General features: G+C 40.1%; 2 protein-coding genes across 3 annotated transcripts in view; one reads left to right on the top strand and one right to left on the bottom strand.

The window, feature by feature from the left end:
- The window catches only part of adam22 (ADAM metallopeptidase domain 22), a 67,751-nt gene that overhangs the window by 24,213 nt on the left and 25,921 nt on the right, over nucleotides 1-17,617 (bottom strand). For both annotated transcript variants that reach the window (XM_084943107.1, XM_084943106.1), the window contains exons 5-6: nucleotides 16,062-16,144; nucleotides 11,956-12,019 (exon numbers count right to left, since the gene is read on the bottom strand). In XM_084943107.1, the coding sequence (XP_084799233.1) occupies nucleotides 11,956-12,019; nucleotides 16,062-16,144 (147 nt within the window). The remainder of the gene's footprint in view (nucleotides 1-11,955; nucleotides 12,020-16,061; nucleotides 16,145-17,617) is intronic.
- On the top strand, nucleotides 244-4,455 carry cldn12 (claudin 12). Its single transcript, XM_084943114.1, has 3 exons — nucleotides 244-390; nucleotides 2,206-2,459; nucleotides 2,558-4,455. Exons 2-3 carry the CDS (start codon nucleotides 2,241-2,243, stop codon nucleotides 3,398-3,400), a joined length of 1,062 nt encoding a protein of 353 aa, XP_084799240.1. The 5' UTR covers nucleotides 244-390; nucleotides 2,206-2,240; the 3' UTR covers nucleotides 3,401-4,455.

Below are 17,617 nucleotides of genomic sequence, written 5' to 3'. Positions count from 1 at the left end.
GTGGTGATTACACATAGACACACCCTAGTGTGGTTTCATGAATTCTTATGCCTTACTTTATTTTATTTGTAGTTTGTTTGTTTTTTATCATTTTATCTACCCTTTATTTGCTTCATTTTTTATCATCCGCGTGGTTAAGTTTTTTGTTTCCACGTAAAACTTTAAGAATCACAGACCTAAATTAATAAATAAAAATACTTTAGAACATAAGTTAAAGGGTGTGTTTACCTCCTGTGAGTCAGCTCTGAGGGCGGAAACACCCCGAGCTCTGCGGAGGGCACATCCTGTTTACTCTCCGAGCTACTGGATGAGACTCGGTTTGTGTTCAAGTATGTAAAGGAGAAACAGGCTGAGATGTTACCGACTTCACTGTAAACGTAGCTCAACAAGGTATAGTACCCTTTAGTAAATGTAGTTAAAGTATGAAAACAAATCGGCGTCAACAGGTTGCGGTAATGCTACCTCTTTAGCTTGTAGCTAGGTGGCTAATTAGTTAGCGAATTCGGAGGTCACATTTTCTACTAAGTTCTTCGTTTTGAGTCACTTGATGTTAACGATCGGCTTTTGTTACTGTTATTAACATGTATTAACAACTTTACAGGCCCTTTCCATTCGTCTGAGCAAACAGAGCTAGCTGACGGCTAGCAAAAGTAGCGGTAATTAGCCTAGCTGACTGTGCTATCTGCTAACCAGTTATTACAGAGTTGAGGTCTTTTGTTTACTACCACAATGCACACTGTGTCGGTACTGTATGTATAATTATACTGCTTTGGGTGTAATAATCACTGTGTTATTAACCCTGCTCACGTTGATCGTTAGCATAATCTAGAATAAATAGTTTAGATTCACCGGTCTGTAACAGCTGGCACTTTGAAAGTTACATTTAATAAAACACAATAAGATAGCGACTGAGTAAACGAAAACTGTAAAACAAAATGCTATTGAGACATGTCAGAAAGGTACAGTGATTATTGTTCAGAACATTTGAAGACCCTTCACAGTCCATTCATCCTGACTGTAAAATCCTGTCCGCCTCTAGTTTTGAGCCAGGATATCCTGTCAGTTAATCTCAAATCACCTAAAACTGTTTTGGTTTAAAATTTTGATATAAATTAAGGATTGCTGTGAAGTTTTTTGTGTAGTCCTGGGAAGTCCCATATTTGAACATCCACCAAAAAATAAAAATAAAAATGACATTCCAAAATACAGCTGGTGACAATTTATGTGTTGCATATAGTTATACAAAAGAAAACTTGTGAAAGGCTTTTTGATGTGAAATTCTTATTCGTAAAATGAAGAAAATTGAGCAAATATCACAAGTCGTGCCACAGAAAACAAAAATATCAATAGATAGTCCTAACCGAACAGAAAAAAGTTCTAGTTGAGTTTCCAGATGGTACTCTAATTATAACTGAGTAAATAATACATAAATTTGTTTTATCCTGGAGGAGTTTTCTGATTCAGGTTAAAATTTCAAGCTCAAATTTCTCTAAACGAAAAAACAAAACAAAGCCTTTGATATATGAAGCTATTTCACAACAACCCAAGCTTTGGCCATAAAATTATGAAGCAGATCAGAGATGGTTGAGCAGAAAATGTTGAAAAAATTTGTTGATTTGAGGTGGAATGACCCTGTAATTTAAACAGCTAGTGCACCTGGCTGCACCTTGATTTTTTTTAGACCATCAATGCCACAAGGAATTGGCCCATAAAGTGCTTTAAACATACTCAGTTAGACCCTGATAACCTTCAGAGATGAGATGAAAGTGGCAATAAGAGCTCGTTTTTTTAAGATGATAAAATAAAAAGCAGTTGCAAGTTGCATTGTCTGAGTCAGTCACTGTTGCATGCGTCATATAAAGTTCGAGCCTTGCTCATTGTTCAGCTGCACAGTAATCTGTGTAATGCACTGCTGTATAGACATTCCTGCAGTGCAGCCTCAGTCATCGAGTCATTCCCACTTTGTTTGCTGGTGAAATGAGAGCATTGTTTCTCAGGGACAGCAGATATTGGGTCGACCACACTGTGGTGAATTGAAATACAGGGGGGTTGCCCATAGCTAGGTCAGCGTGTGGCACAGTTAGCTTGCTTCTATAAAGGAATGGGGCCATTCAGATAAACTTGTATAACCATGTTTTTCAGGAATTCTGTGTCCATCAAACTGATCAGTTGCTGCTTTCTGTCTGACTTGTGCTGTTTATCCAGGAAAACGGAAACTCCCCTGTCAGCAATAACCAGCCATGTCGTGCCGGGACATCCACGCCACCAACGCTTTTGCCTTCATCATTGCTATTTTGTCTGTAGGTGGGCTCACAGTGGCAGCATTAATTCCGCAGTGGCGTGTAACGAAACTCGTCACCTTTAATCGTAATGCCAAGAATATCAGTGTGTATGATGGGCTGTGGGCTAAATGTGTGATGCAGGATGGCTATTCAGGATGCCTCTACTATGATTCAGAGGTATTGCTTGATCTATTCTGCTTATGTTTTGTTTTGTTTTTTAATTCTCAGGTGTTTATAATAGTCCCAGCATTAATTATATATTATTATGTTTCCAGTGGTACTCCAAATTGGATCAGCTGGATCTGCGTCTTTTGCAGTTCTGCCTTCCCACAGGCCTCGGTTTCGGCATTTTAGCCTTGCTGCTGTCCATGACCGGGATGTGTAAAACCTGTTGCTGCTCAGACAAGCCTGAACCGGACATTAAAACAGTTAGATTCCTGGTGAACAGTCCAGGTTGTCACCTGGTGGCCGGCATGTTTTTCTTCCTGGGCGGCGCAGTCCCCATTGCGCCCTCCGTGTGGTTCCTTTTCCGCACCAAGGAGATGAACGCTAGATATGCCAACATCTTCTCTGATGGCTTTGCTGTGTATACATCTATAGGCTGTTCTGGAGGACTGATGCTAGCCGCACTGCTGATGTTCATGTGGTACTGTATGTGCAAGAAGCTGCCTTCACCTTTCTGGTTGCCCATGTCCACGTCCAACTCCATGTCGGCCCAGCCTCTCATTGCCAACGCACATTCTCCTGCCTCAGTTTATGTTCCGCAGCCTTTCCCACCACAGACTTTCCCTCCTACAGTAATTAACGCCCAACCGCATGTGCCCGCGCAGGGCTACGTGCAAAGCGTTATCGCACCTGCTCCACCACAGGTGTACGTGTCTCAGGTTTCTGCACCGAATGGCTATGGATCAGAGGTTGAAGGAAACCACGCCTACGGCTACGCCCCCTCTCAAAGTTACGCTCCCTCACAAAGTTACGCTCCCTCGCAGAGCTATGCCCCCTCGCAGAGTTACGCTCCCTCTCAGGGGTACGCATCCAGCTATACAGGCCACCGCTACTCCACCCGCTCGCGGATGTCAGCAATAGAAATTGATATTCCTGTGCTGACGCAAGAGTAGTGAAAGAGGAGAGGCTGATAACCTCATCACTTCTGTCCATGAACCTCTATAAATTTCACCACCGATAAAACTAACAGAGTTTGATAGATGGAAGGTAATGACCTGAGAGCTATTTACAGCTTCAAGAGTAATAGTTTCAAAAATACTGTTAGTCAGTCCAGGCCTGTGAACTGCTGATGGCAGAGGATGAGAATCGGTAGAAACAGCCCTGGATGTACCACATGAAGGATGAGATTAACCTCGAAACTAAAACACTGCATTCAGTTTAGTATTGTTTTAAAAAAATACTTGTTTCACTGTTTTTTATATCAGAGTATGAGCACTAAATAATAGTTTATTCCTTGCTGAAGTGGCCAATGGACCAACCTAATTTTTCTAATTTTCTGTTACATTTGTGCTTGACACTTTATCCTTAATTTCAAGTGACTTTTGCTTGTGTAAAGCTTACAGTATGAGGATTGTCTGTTATCACTGCTGAAGTGCATTATGGACTGCAATTAACTTTGACTTCTGTGTCCTGAATGGACAACTACTCACCTGTTTTTGTTCTAACACGAAGTGTGTAATGAGCTGTCACTTTGAAGAGCAGCTGTCATTTCTTTGTTAACTGCACTAAGTGTGTCTATAATGTGCCTGGTTTAATTGCCATTGTTTACCTATGTTGTTAGCCTTGAGTCTATTTTTTTAATGTAAAGCCTCCTATATAGTACTTAATCATTTGATAGAGCGTACTTTTCCAAGGTATTTGTGTCAAAAAACATCAAAAGGTGCCACTAATAAACCTTTTAGCTGTGTTCAGTCTGATGTACAAATGCAGTTAACATTACTGTATTGTCAGAAACACTAAGACATCTCTAGTGTGGTAGAAAAAAACTTGCTAATGTAGCTGGAAGCACTGATTAAGGCTGTAAGTCATGATTAAGCCACATTTGTTGCCTTCTTGCAGGTTCTGCGTATGAAGTACTGATCTTTATGTGATTCTAAAGTGAAAATGTCAAAGAAACATGCTTTTCTACACTGTTTTTGTTTTAAATAAAACATAAATCACACTGTAATCACGTGCTTCTCTTTTTATACAAGCTGCAAACTAACACAGTTATCTATTTAGCCAGTCATATGGCAGCAACTCAGCGCATGTAGGCATGTAGACGAGGGCAAGACAACCCTGTAAAGTTAAAGATTTGCATCATGGATGTGCAGCTGACAAACCTGCAGCAATCGCGTGATGCTATCAAGTCAACAGGGACCAAAATCTCTGAGGAATGTTTTCAATACTGAGGGGTAGACCAAGTACTAGCAACATGTACCTAATAAAGTGGAATAGTGGTTAACACACAAAAACTCCCCAAATTGAAAGCAAGGAGGGGACGCAAGGTTGTATACTCCTTGTACCAGTCCCAAGCTTGGATAAATAGGAGGGCTGTGTCAGGAAAGGAAAGATGTGCATCTGTCTGCTGTGGCATTTCTTTTTTTTATGTGGCCCAGCCATGATTTCAGCTGGTTATGGCTCCTCTTTCCACTTTAATCGAGAGAAATCAGGAGCCTGTGGGGTTCTTAATTCACACAAATGTATCATAAAATGTTAAAGCCCCTTCTCCACCCCAATCCCCATTACGCCAGAGGACACTGAAGTGGTTTATGTAGCACTTCTTAAAAGTATCAATGTGGTGTTTAAATGGGAAAATTCATTTATTTGTTGTTTATGAATATAAATGATTAACAGGGGAGAGTGGGAAAATGGCCAGCACAGCATTGGCAGACTAATCTCATTATAAACTCTGCTTTCTAGAGTGTACACTCGTTAAAAAGAAGATTTCACCAAAGTTCAGAGGAAATTAAATACTGTTTTTTCTGACAGTCTGCACTAAACTCAGTTTATTTGTACAAATAAAATATTTATTATTATTATATATAAATATTTGTTCAAATTAAGAACATATACTGCAAACATGCGCTACATCTTAGCCTTTTTGTGTTGACTGTCATGTTAAAGGATATGGCACATCCAAACAACAGAAGGCACATTTATGTTCCAGCTTTTTCAGTATACATGAAAGCTTAAAGATGCATTTTATTGTGTTAATTATTATGGAAAGTAAAAATCACAGTCATTTAGTGGTCATTAAACAGACAATGATTCAACTCATAAATCATGAAACACTTCTCTCCCCTGCATAAGCTTTTACGGGTTAAAAGTTTCATTATTGTCAATAAAGGCCCTTTATTTACTTGGTGTAGGATCTATACCAAAATTTGCACTACTGCACAGCACAATGGGGGATATGATATTTGCTGAAAGCTGTCACCTGCCGTATGAGCAAATACTTAAGATATAATCGAGTTCATAGCTTAACAAAGGAAGTAGATGACAGTGAGCAGTCTAACAAAAAAGATAAACAGCTTTTTGTTTTGTTTTTGATGTAAGTCGACCAAGCATGTGAAGTGATCACTGCGGCAGGTATAATTGGAAATTATGTCAAGGTTTAGTGGCTGATGGTTAGTAAGACCTTAATGAAAATAAGCATATCTGTTTGCATTTGCATGTATCTGTAGCGCACACGCAGCACAAATCATCATTATCAGAGCACCAAAGTCTGATTTAACTGTTGTAATAACGCCATGCTTTCTTTGTTCCCTGCATCATCGCTCCCGGCCAGTAATCTCAGTTCAAAAACATACACACACAGCATATAGACCCAGCGGGGAGCGAGTACTGATGGAGATTAGAGGTCGACACAGATGGCTTTCATATGCTGAGCTGGGAAGAAACAGGGGGTGGGGCCTGGGTTGCCATGGGAGACCTCAGACACAGACCGCTGGCTCATGAACATAAAGTGGAGAGGGATAAACACGCCTTTCATTCTTTCTCACTCTTTCCTTGCATGTGTGAATGAACCGGTCCAGGTTTAGTAACATGAACATGGCTTCAGGCCACAGGGAGACCCCCCCCAACACACACACTCACACACACCTCCTTTTTTTGTATCCCATCAGCTCCAGCACACACAGTGTGTGTCATTCCCAGCTTGTGCTGTCCGTGTAAAAAATCCTCCCTTGGCACCAAATGCAAACACCCCCATACTAAAACCTGGCACTCGACACACCCCCTTCTTTCTCTGCATCCTTCACCACCCGACCCCCTCATCTTCAGTTATCCCCTCTAGTGCAGCAGACAACTGGAAAATCTTTCAAAAGTGGAAACAAGCACCAAAATTAGTGTGTTTGTCCTTCTGGAGCCTTTAATTTGAAAAATCCCAATAGCCACTTGGGTTTTCAAGACGGGTCACCACTTCCAACACAAAATTTCAGGCACTGGATCTATTTCAGTGTTTCTAATCCCGTTTTCAGTTTGTTTGTTTGTTTCTTTACTATGGGTGCTTCTCTGTTTGATTTTTAATAAGCATTGTTACAATTTGAACCTCCCAAAAACTGCATAATTGCCAAGAAACATTTATTTAAACAATGTAAGATTATGTAAGGAGCTTTAAAATCAACTTGTGGCCTCATAGGTGGGTCTCGAGGTAAAAGTACCTTTATAAATGGTACAAAGAAGTTTCTGATTAGCTTCAGAGGTAACTTTTACACAAACATGTGGTTTGATATGAAGTCTTGTCATCTTTGCCTCAAAATGTGACAATTTCCTACCAGAAACAGGCTTGTTGACACTTTACCACATTTGGTTCACCCCAAAAATCACTGAAAAACTACTCGAAGATGAATTTATGAGTGTGTGTTCATGGATCATAGAGGAAGAAGGATACTAAAGGCTGCTTTACTGGGTATTCCTGCTGCTAGTCTGTGTTTTTTACATCACTTCCTCTTTCCCACGCCATTACACCAAATAATGACATCATTGCTCAGGTCCAATCATTTTCTTGCTGCTCTCTGTGAGCCAATCAGCCTCCACTGTCTGCTTTAAACCTCACTGCTCTTATGTCATCCTGCCTCGTGCCACTTCCTCCTCATCTTCACTACCAACCACCAGCGTCTAGACTTCAGGGGGTTCCTGCTTATCATTGCTGGGACTCCACTCTGCTATGATGCTTCATCACTCATGTTCAATAAAAACATGTTCAAATCTTTCAAGTGATGTCTTCTTATCAAAATGAGTATATGACTTATAATTACTGGGCTGAATATATTCATTCAAACCTTCAGGAGAGCCTGAACTTGACACGTAACCTCAACCACACACTTTATGGACTTCAACAGTTTTTTGAACCGTAACATACACTTAAAACACGTCATGCCTTTGCTTAGGCTTCATAGTTGAAATGTCCTAAAGCCTGAACTCATGGTCACTCCACCATTGAACGAAAAACACACACAGCATTATGCTTTTTGGGTGTAGCCACAGAGGCCCCGAGGTGCAGGTGGAGCTGCCAAGGTGTCCAAAAAGAAAACAACAACACAAACAGGAGGACTAAACATATGGTGTTTTCTGTCTATGCGAGTCAATCGCACATCCTCCTCACAACTTCCCTACATGAACACACATAAACACACACATGCACACACACTCATGCCGACACTAACAGTCAATAAGTGCAAGATTTATCAACTGCGTGCTGCGCTGGAACAGCTCGTTCTTCGCTTGTGAGCTTTAATCTTGAAGATCTAGCTTTTCAGCTTATATATGAGACCATTTACATAACACGACAAGACACTTTAACTCCGGCTCAGCCACATAAAGTGACAAGAGCAGCTTGTTCAGGACACGTTTACCTCATGTCCTGCATAACTTTTTCTGCCTTGGTGAAAGAAGGGCAGATGGATTTGCCATATGGACGACAGGAGCCACGCTGACTCTCACAGCCCCACTTCAACCCTGTTTTCTTGTTTGTGTTCTTTTACATTTAGGAAAGCTACAATTAGTTGCAGGTGGGTAAAAAATTTGCATCCAATGCTGTTCAATAAGGGATTATATGTGAATGCTGTCTAATGTAACAAGTGCATGACAGTGCAGACAGCCTCCTCGTAAAAGAGCCACTAAATCTCACACCGGACATGGAGGGCATCTAGGGTTTTGAAGAAGACATCTGTGTGTCTGAGGCAGACTTGTAGACCGAGCAGACAAATAGACAGACATAATGAGAGTGAAACAGAGAAAGAAGGAATCCACGGGGAGAGAAACGATGGAGCACTGCCCGAGGGGAGCAGACATCCAGAGCTCAGTAACAACAAACTGACAGGCACCGCCGGGCTCGAGGGCAGCGCCATCCACGGCATTGTCATGCAGCCAGCGTTCCAAAAACATCAAGCCAAAACCAATACTACCACAACTGTCAAAAATGTGTTACTCTGTTCACTCTGCACACTACTCTGTATACACTTGATTTATGTGATATTTTTAAAAGGCCACAGATCGGTAGAGGTGAGAAGTAACAAAGTACAAATACTTTGTTACACTACAAAGTACTGGTATCTACAATTTTCAGGTATCTGTACTTTACTTGAGTAGTTTTTTTTTTTACTTTTTACTTCTACTCCCTATATTTTTAAACAAATATCTGTATTTTAGACTCCTTAAATTTTCAAAACAGGCTCGTTACTTTTGCATTTTGGGGGAGTTTTTGCTCAGACTGCTCAGTGGAATTTGATATAGTGCAGATTTAAAGTTTCCATGTAAGTCCTCATGTTTTTAAATCAGATATTGGGTCTGTACATGTGACATTATGTTTTTTTTTTTAATATTGTGAAACCTGCTGCAAAACAAACTGAGCTAGCTATGTGTTATTTAAAGATTGCATGAAAATCATCTGCAGTTTCACAATCAAAGTAAGGTTATGTCAAGTGTAGCAGAGATTCATATGAATTTTAGTTGATGATGCTTAGATCCATTGACTGAGCAGGACAACTCATGAAACATCTGCTGATATCTGGTTGAATTTGGTTGTTTACATCCAAACAGAGCAGCAGGTCAGCTGATCACAGCCTGTACACTAAGAAAATCTACCGGAGCTCTCAGTAGAAATTATTGTGAACCATAACTTCCTGTCAAAACTGAAAAAATACAAGAACTCATGTACTTGTGTAACATTTATATTTGACAAAAATACAAGTAAAGGTCTTAAAACTGTTTTAATAGCCACATGACCAGAGGGGGCGGAAACAAAGGTGCTGTGTGCATCACAGCACAGAGTTCAGGAGAAGGATTAAAAAGCAAAAATAGCCCCTAAGCTGAACGATGATTCCTGTGAGTGTTATTAAAATATATATTATATGCTGGATCATTATTACTGTTTTGATTGGTTTTTTAAAAAGGTGCTTTCAGTGTCCCTCAGCTAGATTGGGAGCGCAATAGCTGAGGCTGGTCTACTGCATCTCCTCTTGGGTCTCAAACCTTTGATCTTTTGGATCTTCATGCTGTAGAAGACCAAAGTGAAGCCAGTTTTAACCAATGTTATAAATTTCATCTACAATCTGACTTTACATCTGATTTATAAAAAAGTTATTTCTCGCCTGTAAAATCCGCATCATCTGCTGACACATTTAATGAAGTACCAAATAAATCCATCCATCCTTTTACTTAACTGCGCATCTAATTCAGGCACAAGTCATGAGTCTGTCTCCAGGCCAGCACGCAGAGACACAATCACATTCACACCTCCTGCCAGTTTAGAATCAACATTTATTAATTAATTTGCAGCTTGGTGTCAGTGCTAACCACTGTGCCACTGATTGTTAATAACTGTACTTCACACCAGTGTAAAAAAGCATCATCACAATAATATAGAAAATGTGCTTTAGTATAACATAAACAAAGTTGGGTAATCACATGTTAAACATTAAATTACTCAGTCGTTTTCAGATTAACCAAAGAGTAATGCCAAGTTGGGCTAGTGGCATCCATCCCACCCTGTCCCATCATCCTTCTCTGTCACTCCAACTCTCTGCACGGCCTCCTTCACTACATCCATCAATCTTCTCTGAGGTCTTTCTCTTTTCCTCCTGCCTGGCAGCTGCATTTATCCACTGTCTCTCCTCTGCACATGTCCAAACTATCGCAGCGTTGTCTCTTTAACTTTGTGTCCAAACTGCTCAATCTGAGGTCATTTCTAATGTTGTCCATTCTGGTCACTCTCAATAAAAATCTTAGCATCTTCAGCTCTGCCTGTGGTCTTTTTTAGTTAGTGCCAAAATACTGAACACGTTATCTTCTGAAGTAACACTGTGACTGCTGTCTTTCGGCTTTCTGGAGTGACTCTATAAGATGTTGCTTTAGCTGTGGCTTTTAAAGACTTTATAGAAACGCAACATTTCAGCCAAATGTTTGTCATGATATACTTACACACCCTGTATCTCTGCAAGGAGAGTGCTGCAGCACCCTTCTGAGTTTATCTACTTTGTCAAATTGGATTGCCTATTTTCTGAATCTTCTCTCTCTCATTGCTTCAATAATTCAGTGTCTCCAGAAAACGCTGGAGAGGACAGAAGCAGCTAAAGAGTGAGCAACGAAGAGTCGTAACAGGCCCTGAATAAACACAGCGGCCTCGAGCACTGTTGTCGCTCATTCCCTCTCCGTGTTCTACTTTATTTCCTCCATCCTCACACTAAAGACACTTTATTGCTTAATTAACTTCACGTTTCCTCTCCTTTTCATTACTGTTTAACTGTGAAATAGCAACTGCCTTTAAAACTGGATTAGATCCTCTTATACTGCAGTTTCTCTGCAGAAAATACAATGACATGCGCCCTAATTACATTTTGGTTTTTCACACTATTCCACCTCCTAATCTTCTGTTTGTCTGTCCATCTACCAGATTTTCTCTCCTACCTGCTGGCACAAAAACTCTCATATGGGAATGAATCTTAAGTAGCTCCGTGGGTTAGGTTGCAACTACCAAGGACAGACACACACACACACACACACCTAGGCCTCTGACCTCTCTTATCTGGTCTTCTTTCGCCCCTGACTGATTAAAGCCAGACACACGCTTCTTCTGGAGGTTTTAATTAGATAGAAAGTAAGCCCTTCACACACACACGGAGTATCAGCAGCTTGTTCTTTCACTCTCATGCCTAAGGCTTGTCTGGAAATCTCGGATCTGTCCTTTCGTTCTGGCCGTAATGCCTCTAATTGTTATTATCTAATTGTCTGTGGGCTTTTCTGCTTTCTGCTGCTTTGTAATCCAGTGAATCTCTCTGTCTTGAAACCTGTGGGCTGAACTCAGGGTTCAGCTGCAGTGACCGGTTTGTGATCTGTAACTGATTCTGGTTTGTCTGAACCTCCTGTTCTCCTATTCTAACAAATCATCTGCAGCAGATGGGCGAATTTTTTACCAAATCAGCACTACAAAAACAGCCTATCCAGGCCTTTTCAAGAGCACCCATTTCACAATAATTTCAAAGGAAAACATATGAAAGATTTTGGGTACCATCAGTGACGAGGAACTTGCAGGGCTGTGGGTGGACATTGGACACAACACAGCAATACTGCAACAAATTGTTTGATCTCAGACAGCTCAACACGACGTAGAAGCAGCTGGATGCAAAAACATGGAGGAAGGACAAATTGATAATCCCTGTTGAGAAGAGCCATCTGCAGTACTTACATTGCTGCCGCCGTGTCCTCCAGGTTCAATCATGTAGGTGTGATTGCCGTCGAAAAACATCCCACTGAAAAGGGAAAGAGGGGGAGAGGCGAGAGCACATATCAGTACAAGTTTCTGCTGTTTTTTTCAGCATCAAATGGAATAAATCAAGTCCTCCGGACAGATTAGTCACTTCATATGGAAAACTGTTATAAAAGAACATAAACCAGAGGGAGACCTTACAGTCCTTAATGTGCATATGACTCTCATTTTTCTGCAAATAAATTAGATAACAAGTTTAAGGACTGGACAGCTAAGGGAACAACAGTTATGCTCGACGTAATGAAAAAAAGTTTTGAAGTCTGAAGTTTTGAAATGCTTATTAGAAAAGCAAGACTTCTATGGATATTTACAGATGGGACGCTATGTTGATATGACTGTGAGAAAAGTAACGGAGGGAAGAAGGAGGTGTAAAGGACAGTCATGTGGAGATTACAATGGAAGATTTTTTTATTACACCCGCACAGAAACCTATCTATAGTGTTATAACCTCCCTGTCTGCTGGAAAAATGTGCAACCACTGGCATATTTAATAAAGACTAGTAAAGAGAGATACACTGTGCCATTCAAGACATTTTTAAATGTGAAATTCACCAAGTAAGAAGGCTATATATTTGGGGTATAGATCCTCAGAATGGATGTAAAGAGATAACTACTTAATAAACATTACTGCTGGTGGATAATATGAACAGTCTTACTATTACTAGGTTATTACAGAACAACATTAAATATATCTGTATTACGTATCTCTCTCTCTCTATATATATATATATATATATATATATATATATATATATATATATATATATATATATACCTGTAATATTGATCCCACAAGGGAGGCTATTACAGTAGCAGAATAAAGAATAAAAATAGTACAGACTACAATAAATAAACATACGCATAGTGAGGGCCTTATACTTCAAAAAAATTATATATACAAAACTGTGATTTAAAAAAAAACAGGAAAGTAAAAAATAAAAATTAGGTTTAGTTAAAAAGTATGACTAATAAATACTATGTACACTATAAAGCTGAGACATAGTTGCAAGAAGTTAATGTTGGTGAATAATAATAATATAAGATTAGTTTAGTCTAATTAGTCCATCAATGGCTCAGCTGTTAGAATAAAAACTAAATCCATGCTGTCATCACATATAAGGTTGCGAGAGAACAGCACAGAGCTATGCAGCATTTTAACCATGGCTGAAGGTCTTTGGCCGCCTGCCCACATTCATGTGCGCATGAACACATCATCCGTTAATTAAGTTTATCTGAAGCTTTTAGGAGATTGGTCTGGTCAGACTGTGAAGTCAGGAGGGTAAACACTGCAGGAAATACACAATCTATCTTCCTCCTCCGACTCTACCCTCTCTGTGTTTTTCAGGTTTCCTGGCCGGACAAATTGAAAGAATTTAAATGTGTGTATTTTATGCTTAAATCTGTTCAATGCTGGTGTGAGTGAGTGGGATTTGGAAGAAAGGTGATCTCATGCATCTGTGCACAAATCACACCTACACAATCCCCTCAGTTATTATGGCTTTACATGACTTTACATGTCGTTGCTGCTTAGTTTGGGATGCAGCTTTACTTTTACTGACTCACCAAATAAGAACTTTCGCTGGACTGTATAGAAAGTTTAGCTTAGCTTTTAGTTTTAGTCAGCTCAGCGTGCAAATGTAATCTTTTAATTTAAAGATAAGGCTTTAAATTATAGCTAAGTTTGATAAATGATTAAGAAACAAATGGATGGATGGATTCTTTTAGCTCACTTTTGTGCTGCATCAAAGCAAAGAATCCAAGCTAAATGTTTAGAAAAAGAACAAAATTTGCCTCTGTGTGTGTGTGTGTGTGTGTGTGTGTGTGTGTGTGTGTGTGTGTGTGTGTGTGTGTGTGTGTGTGTGTGTGAGTTGGGGGGCAGGGGCAGGATGTATATTATGGTAAACACCTGACTCAGCATAGGAGAATGCTCTCCCTCTAATGGCTAACGCTCTGACACACTCCACAGCAGGAAGCCCTTGACTCCCTCGCACTTTCTCCTTCTCTTACTCTCTCTCTCTCTCTCTCTCACACACACACACACACACACACACACGCACACACACACATAACATTTTAGTGTTTCTTTCTTTCCTCATTAGGAATTTCAAAGTTCAGTGATTCTATCCCGTTACAACCTCTTGCGTTCTAAATATGAGATTTCACCGCAGGTAACTATACTATAAATTATTTGGTAGTTGCTTTCTTTTCATTATTTTGCATCCAGCATTTTATAATTTGCTGTGCTGACAACTTTCCCCAAATTCATGCAAAACTCTCATGAAGCACACAAAAAAACTTTAAGAATAAAAAAAGTTAAGGCTTGGACTTTAGTTTAGCTTGTTCAGCAGATATTAGTCTGCTTCTTCCTGCTTCCCCTAATTAGTTGGAAAGACATGTCTAGACTGATTACTCTGTCTATTTGGCTTGGTATTATGTTGAAACAAGATATACTCGGTGGGAGAAAGCTTTGAGACTGCGTAATGGATCAGAAGTAAATAATCATGGTCTCTGAAACAGCTGAAAATGATAATTAGATTAAACAATGTACACTGAATGGGCAGAAGGTTAATTCAGACCAGGAGCTCCTATTATGTGGTTTTCTTTACATGACTACAAGAACTGATGACAGTTAATCCAAAAAACATCGGGCAACAAGTTCAAAATATACAGCAGTTTATGGTGTTGACAGTCTGAGATTTGATTAAAATGTTTGGAGAACATTTGGCCTCTTTTCAAGAAATTATTTTTCCATCTCATTTATAGTTTTTATGTAATTTAAAAAGTACAAAATATCAAGTGTTGAAGCTTAAAACATGCAGAATTTAAAATCACTTAAAAGTTGCTTTTCTTCTCCATTTGGGTTTGAATGGTCGGTTTGAACTTCAGCAGCTCATCTTGAGTTACATGTCTAAACGAGTTGCTGCCACGTGATTGGTTCATTAGATGTTTTGCAGGTGTACCCAATGAAGCGGGCCGGTAAGTGTATATACGTTTATGACAAGCATTTGCTAAGACTAGACTTTATTTGTGATTTTCATGAAATTACATAAAAACAAAAGAGTTTCACATAAAAAATAAAAATAAAAGACACGTACAGTGCAAGCAAGCATGATGACAATAAGGACCTTATAATAGAATTAGGTCATAGATAAAGGATAAAAAGTGATAGTGCTGAATGAATACCATAGTGATTATTTATTTTTTTAAAGATAAGATGATAAGATGCAGCCCTCCGGATGACATCTTTTTCATAGCAGCGTTTATTTTCCATGACACGATAAAGCAAACGAAGAAATAAGTCTTAAAAATTTGGTGCATCATGAAATGAAAAGCAAACAAAGCAGACCTCAAACCTTTGAGGAGCTGAAGTCCTACATGAAAATACAACAGCTGGTCTCCTCTGTGTAAGTTGTATTTGTATATTTTTAATTAAATATAGGCTTCAAATCATTAGCATTCTCTTTTTATTTAAATGTCACACGGCATTGTAACTTTTTGTGGAAACACGGTTCTCATTTTAGGCACGTTTGATGCTTTGTTATTCACGGCGGCTTTCTGTGCAAACAATGAAATCCACCAACAAACAGTGAATTTCTCACATGCGTGATACGGAGAGCGTCTCGCCTCTTTTCATGCGTATATATATACACACATATATACACAGGAGACTACATACATTGACTTAGAAAGCATAAAGCGTGCATGCATCCCTCACAGCAGGCCTTGTTTCTGACCCGTCTCGCCTCAAGCAGAAAAAGCTAAAAATACCAACGTTAGTGGAGGCTAGAGGAGAAGGGGAAAAAAAGAAAAGAGAACAGGAAAGGAAAAAGAGAAGAAGAGAAGATGTCTGTCTGTCTGTCCGTCTGCCAGAGTGATAACCTATGAAACCTAAAATGCAGACAGGCAGCGACGCCTGGCTAAAACTAATTACATTAACCTAATGAAAAAATGGGAGCAGGACTTAGAACAGAGGCTGAAACACACACATGCATATAAAAAGTCGCATCTGTATTATTTGTACTTACTGCAGCCCGTGACAGGTTGAGAGAGCCACAAAGGAGTGAGGGATGTTTCTGACCTTTCCTTGATAGTAGCAGTGCTCTCCGCCCTGTGTGGAAACACACAAATACACACAGATGAAGCTCACACACATGATGTAGTGAAATATTCCCCTCTTCACTACCATGTTTAATTTGTGGTGTCCTCGGGATTCCCATATGCTTGTTTGCCATTCACCTAGGGACCATTTTTGATCCGAGGACACCACAAGGGTTACTCAGGAAATGAGTCCAAAGCAATCCATTACACAGAATTCATTTGCTAATACATGCAAGTGCAAGTAAGATCTGTTGAAGATATGTGAATATACTGTTCGCGTGTTTGTTTGACAATTTGCACTTTGAGCTTTGCACGTTCACATCCGACCATCTGCGCGCTAACGCCTCAGCGACTTCACTCCTCTATCCGAACTTCTCTGCAGCAGGAAGTCAGATTTTTACCATCTCCATCTCTCTGTCTTCACTCTTGATCTACGTGTCTCTCTGCACACATTTATCGTCTATAGATGTGCATGATGTCTAAGTACCTAAGTGCTCTGCAGGCAGGCCATCTCTTCCTGGTCCATTTCTTGCTACCTAACAGCCATTAAGCAGGAAGCAGTTCTCCCTGAGGAAACGCAGCTTTTATCAGAGGATCAATTTCTGCATGTGCACAGCAATGCACCTCTAGATCCACTTCCACTCTCCAGCTTTCTGAGTAGACCCCATCCTGATGCACAAGCTTCTGTTAGGATGCATGTATGTGCACACTGTTGAACTACACATGCATGTGGAAATCTGTGTGCTTTATTATCCTACAGCAGAGTTCAGTGAGGTGTCGGACGGGATTGAGTTCAGAGTGCGGCGCATGCAAGACAAATTTTCCAATGCTCTTTTATCTGCCTGACTTTGGACACAGGGACATTAAAGCAGTCCTCAAGCAAATCAGGATTTCATCTGCCTCTGCCCTCTCCTGTGAGGAGCCAATTAAACCCAACTGTTCCAGCAAAGAGTTTTTCCTTTTTTCTTTGATAGAAATCTATCATTTTTATACAGCATATCGTTGCCTCACATCAAGAAGGTCCTGGGTTCAAAACCCACCTGCTGGTTGGAGCCTTTATGTTCTATCTGTGCCTGCATGTGTTCTCTCCAGGTACTCCTGCACCATCCAACAGTATAAAGACATGCATGTTAAGATTAACTGGTGATCGGCCAAAGAACCACAGATAAGGTGAAGCGTGGCAGAGGATGTGACATCAAACTCGCATGTGCCACCACATGACAGGGGCCAAGCAGCAAGCATAAACACATCATAACTCCAGGAGTGGGAATGGTTGTCTCTCTCTGTGTGGTACCCCTGTGATACACTGGCAACCTGTACACGGTGTACCCCACCTTTAGACGGAGTGACCTTTGTGATTCTAAACTTGCCAAGTGGTTAAGAAAATGGGTGGATGGTACACATTTTCTTGTTAACTTGGACCAAATTAAACAAAAAAAATGAAATCCCAATTAACAAAGAAGTTACTACAAACAATTTGCAT

This window comes from Perissodus microlepis, chromosome 11 (genome assembly GCF_051167445.1).
Source record: "Perissodus microlepis isolate ML-2025 ecotype Zambia chromosome 11, ASM5116744v1, whole genome shotgun sequence".
NCBI classification, from domain to species: Eukaryota; Metazoa; Chordata; class Actinopteri; order Cichliformes; family Cichlidae; genus Perissodus; species Perissodus microlepis.
Note: the sequence above shows the minus strand (reverse complement) of the source record. Positions and strands in the feature narration are given on the sequence as shown.

Bases quoted from the DNA above. Each gene is read 5' to 3' on its own strand.
- cldn12 (XM_084943114.1), top strand. From the start codon at position 2,241: ATGTCGTGCCGGGACATCCACGCCACCAACGCTTTTGCCTTCATCATT. The intron at 2,460-2,557 runs GTATTGCTTGAT...TTATGTTTCCAG, and splicing joins GCCTCTACTATGATTCAGAG to TGGTACTCCAAATTGGATCA.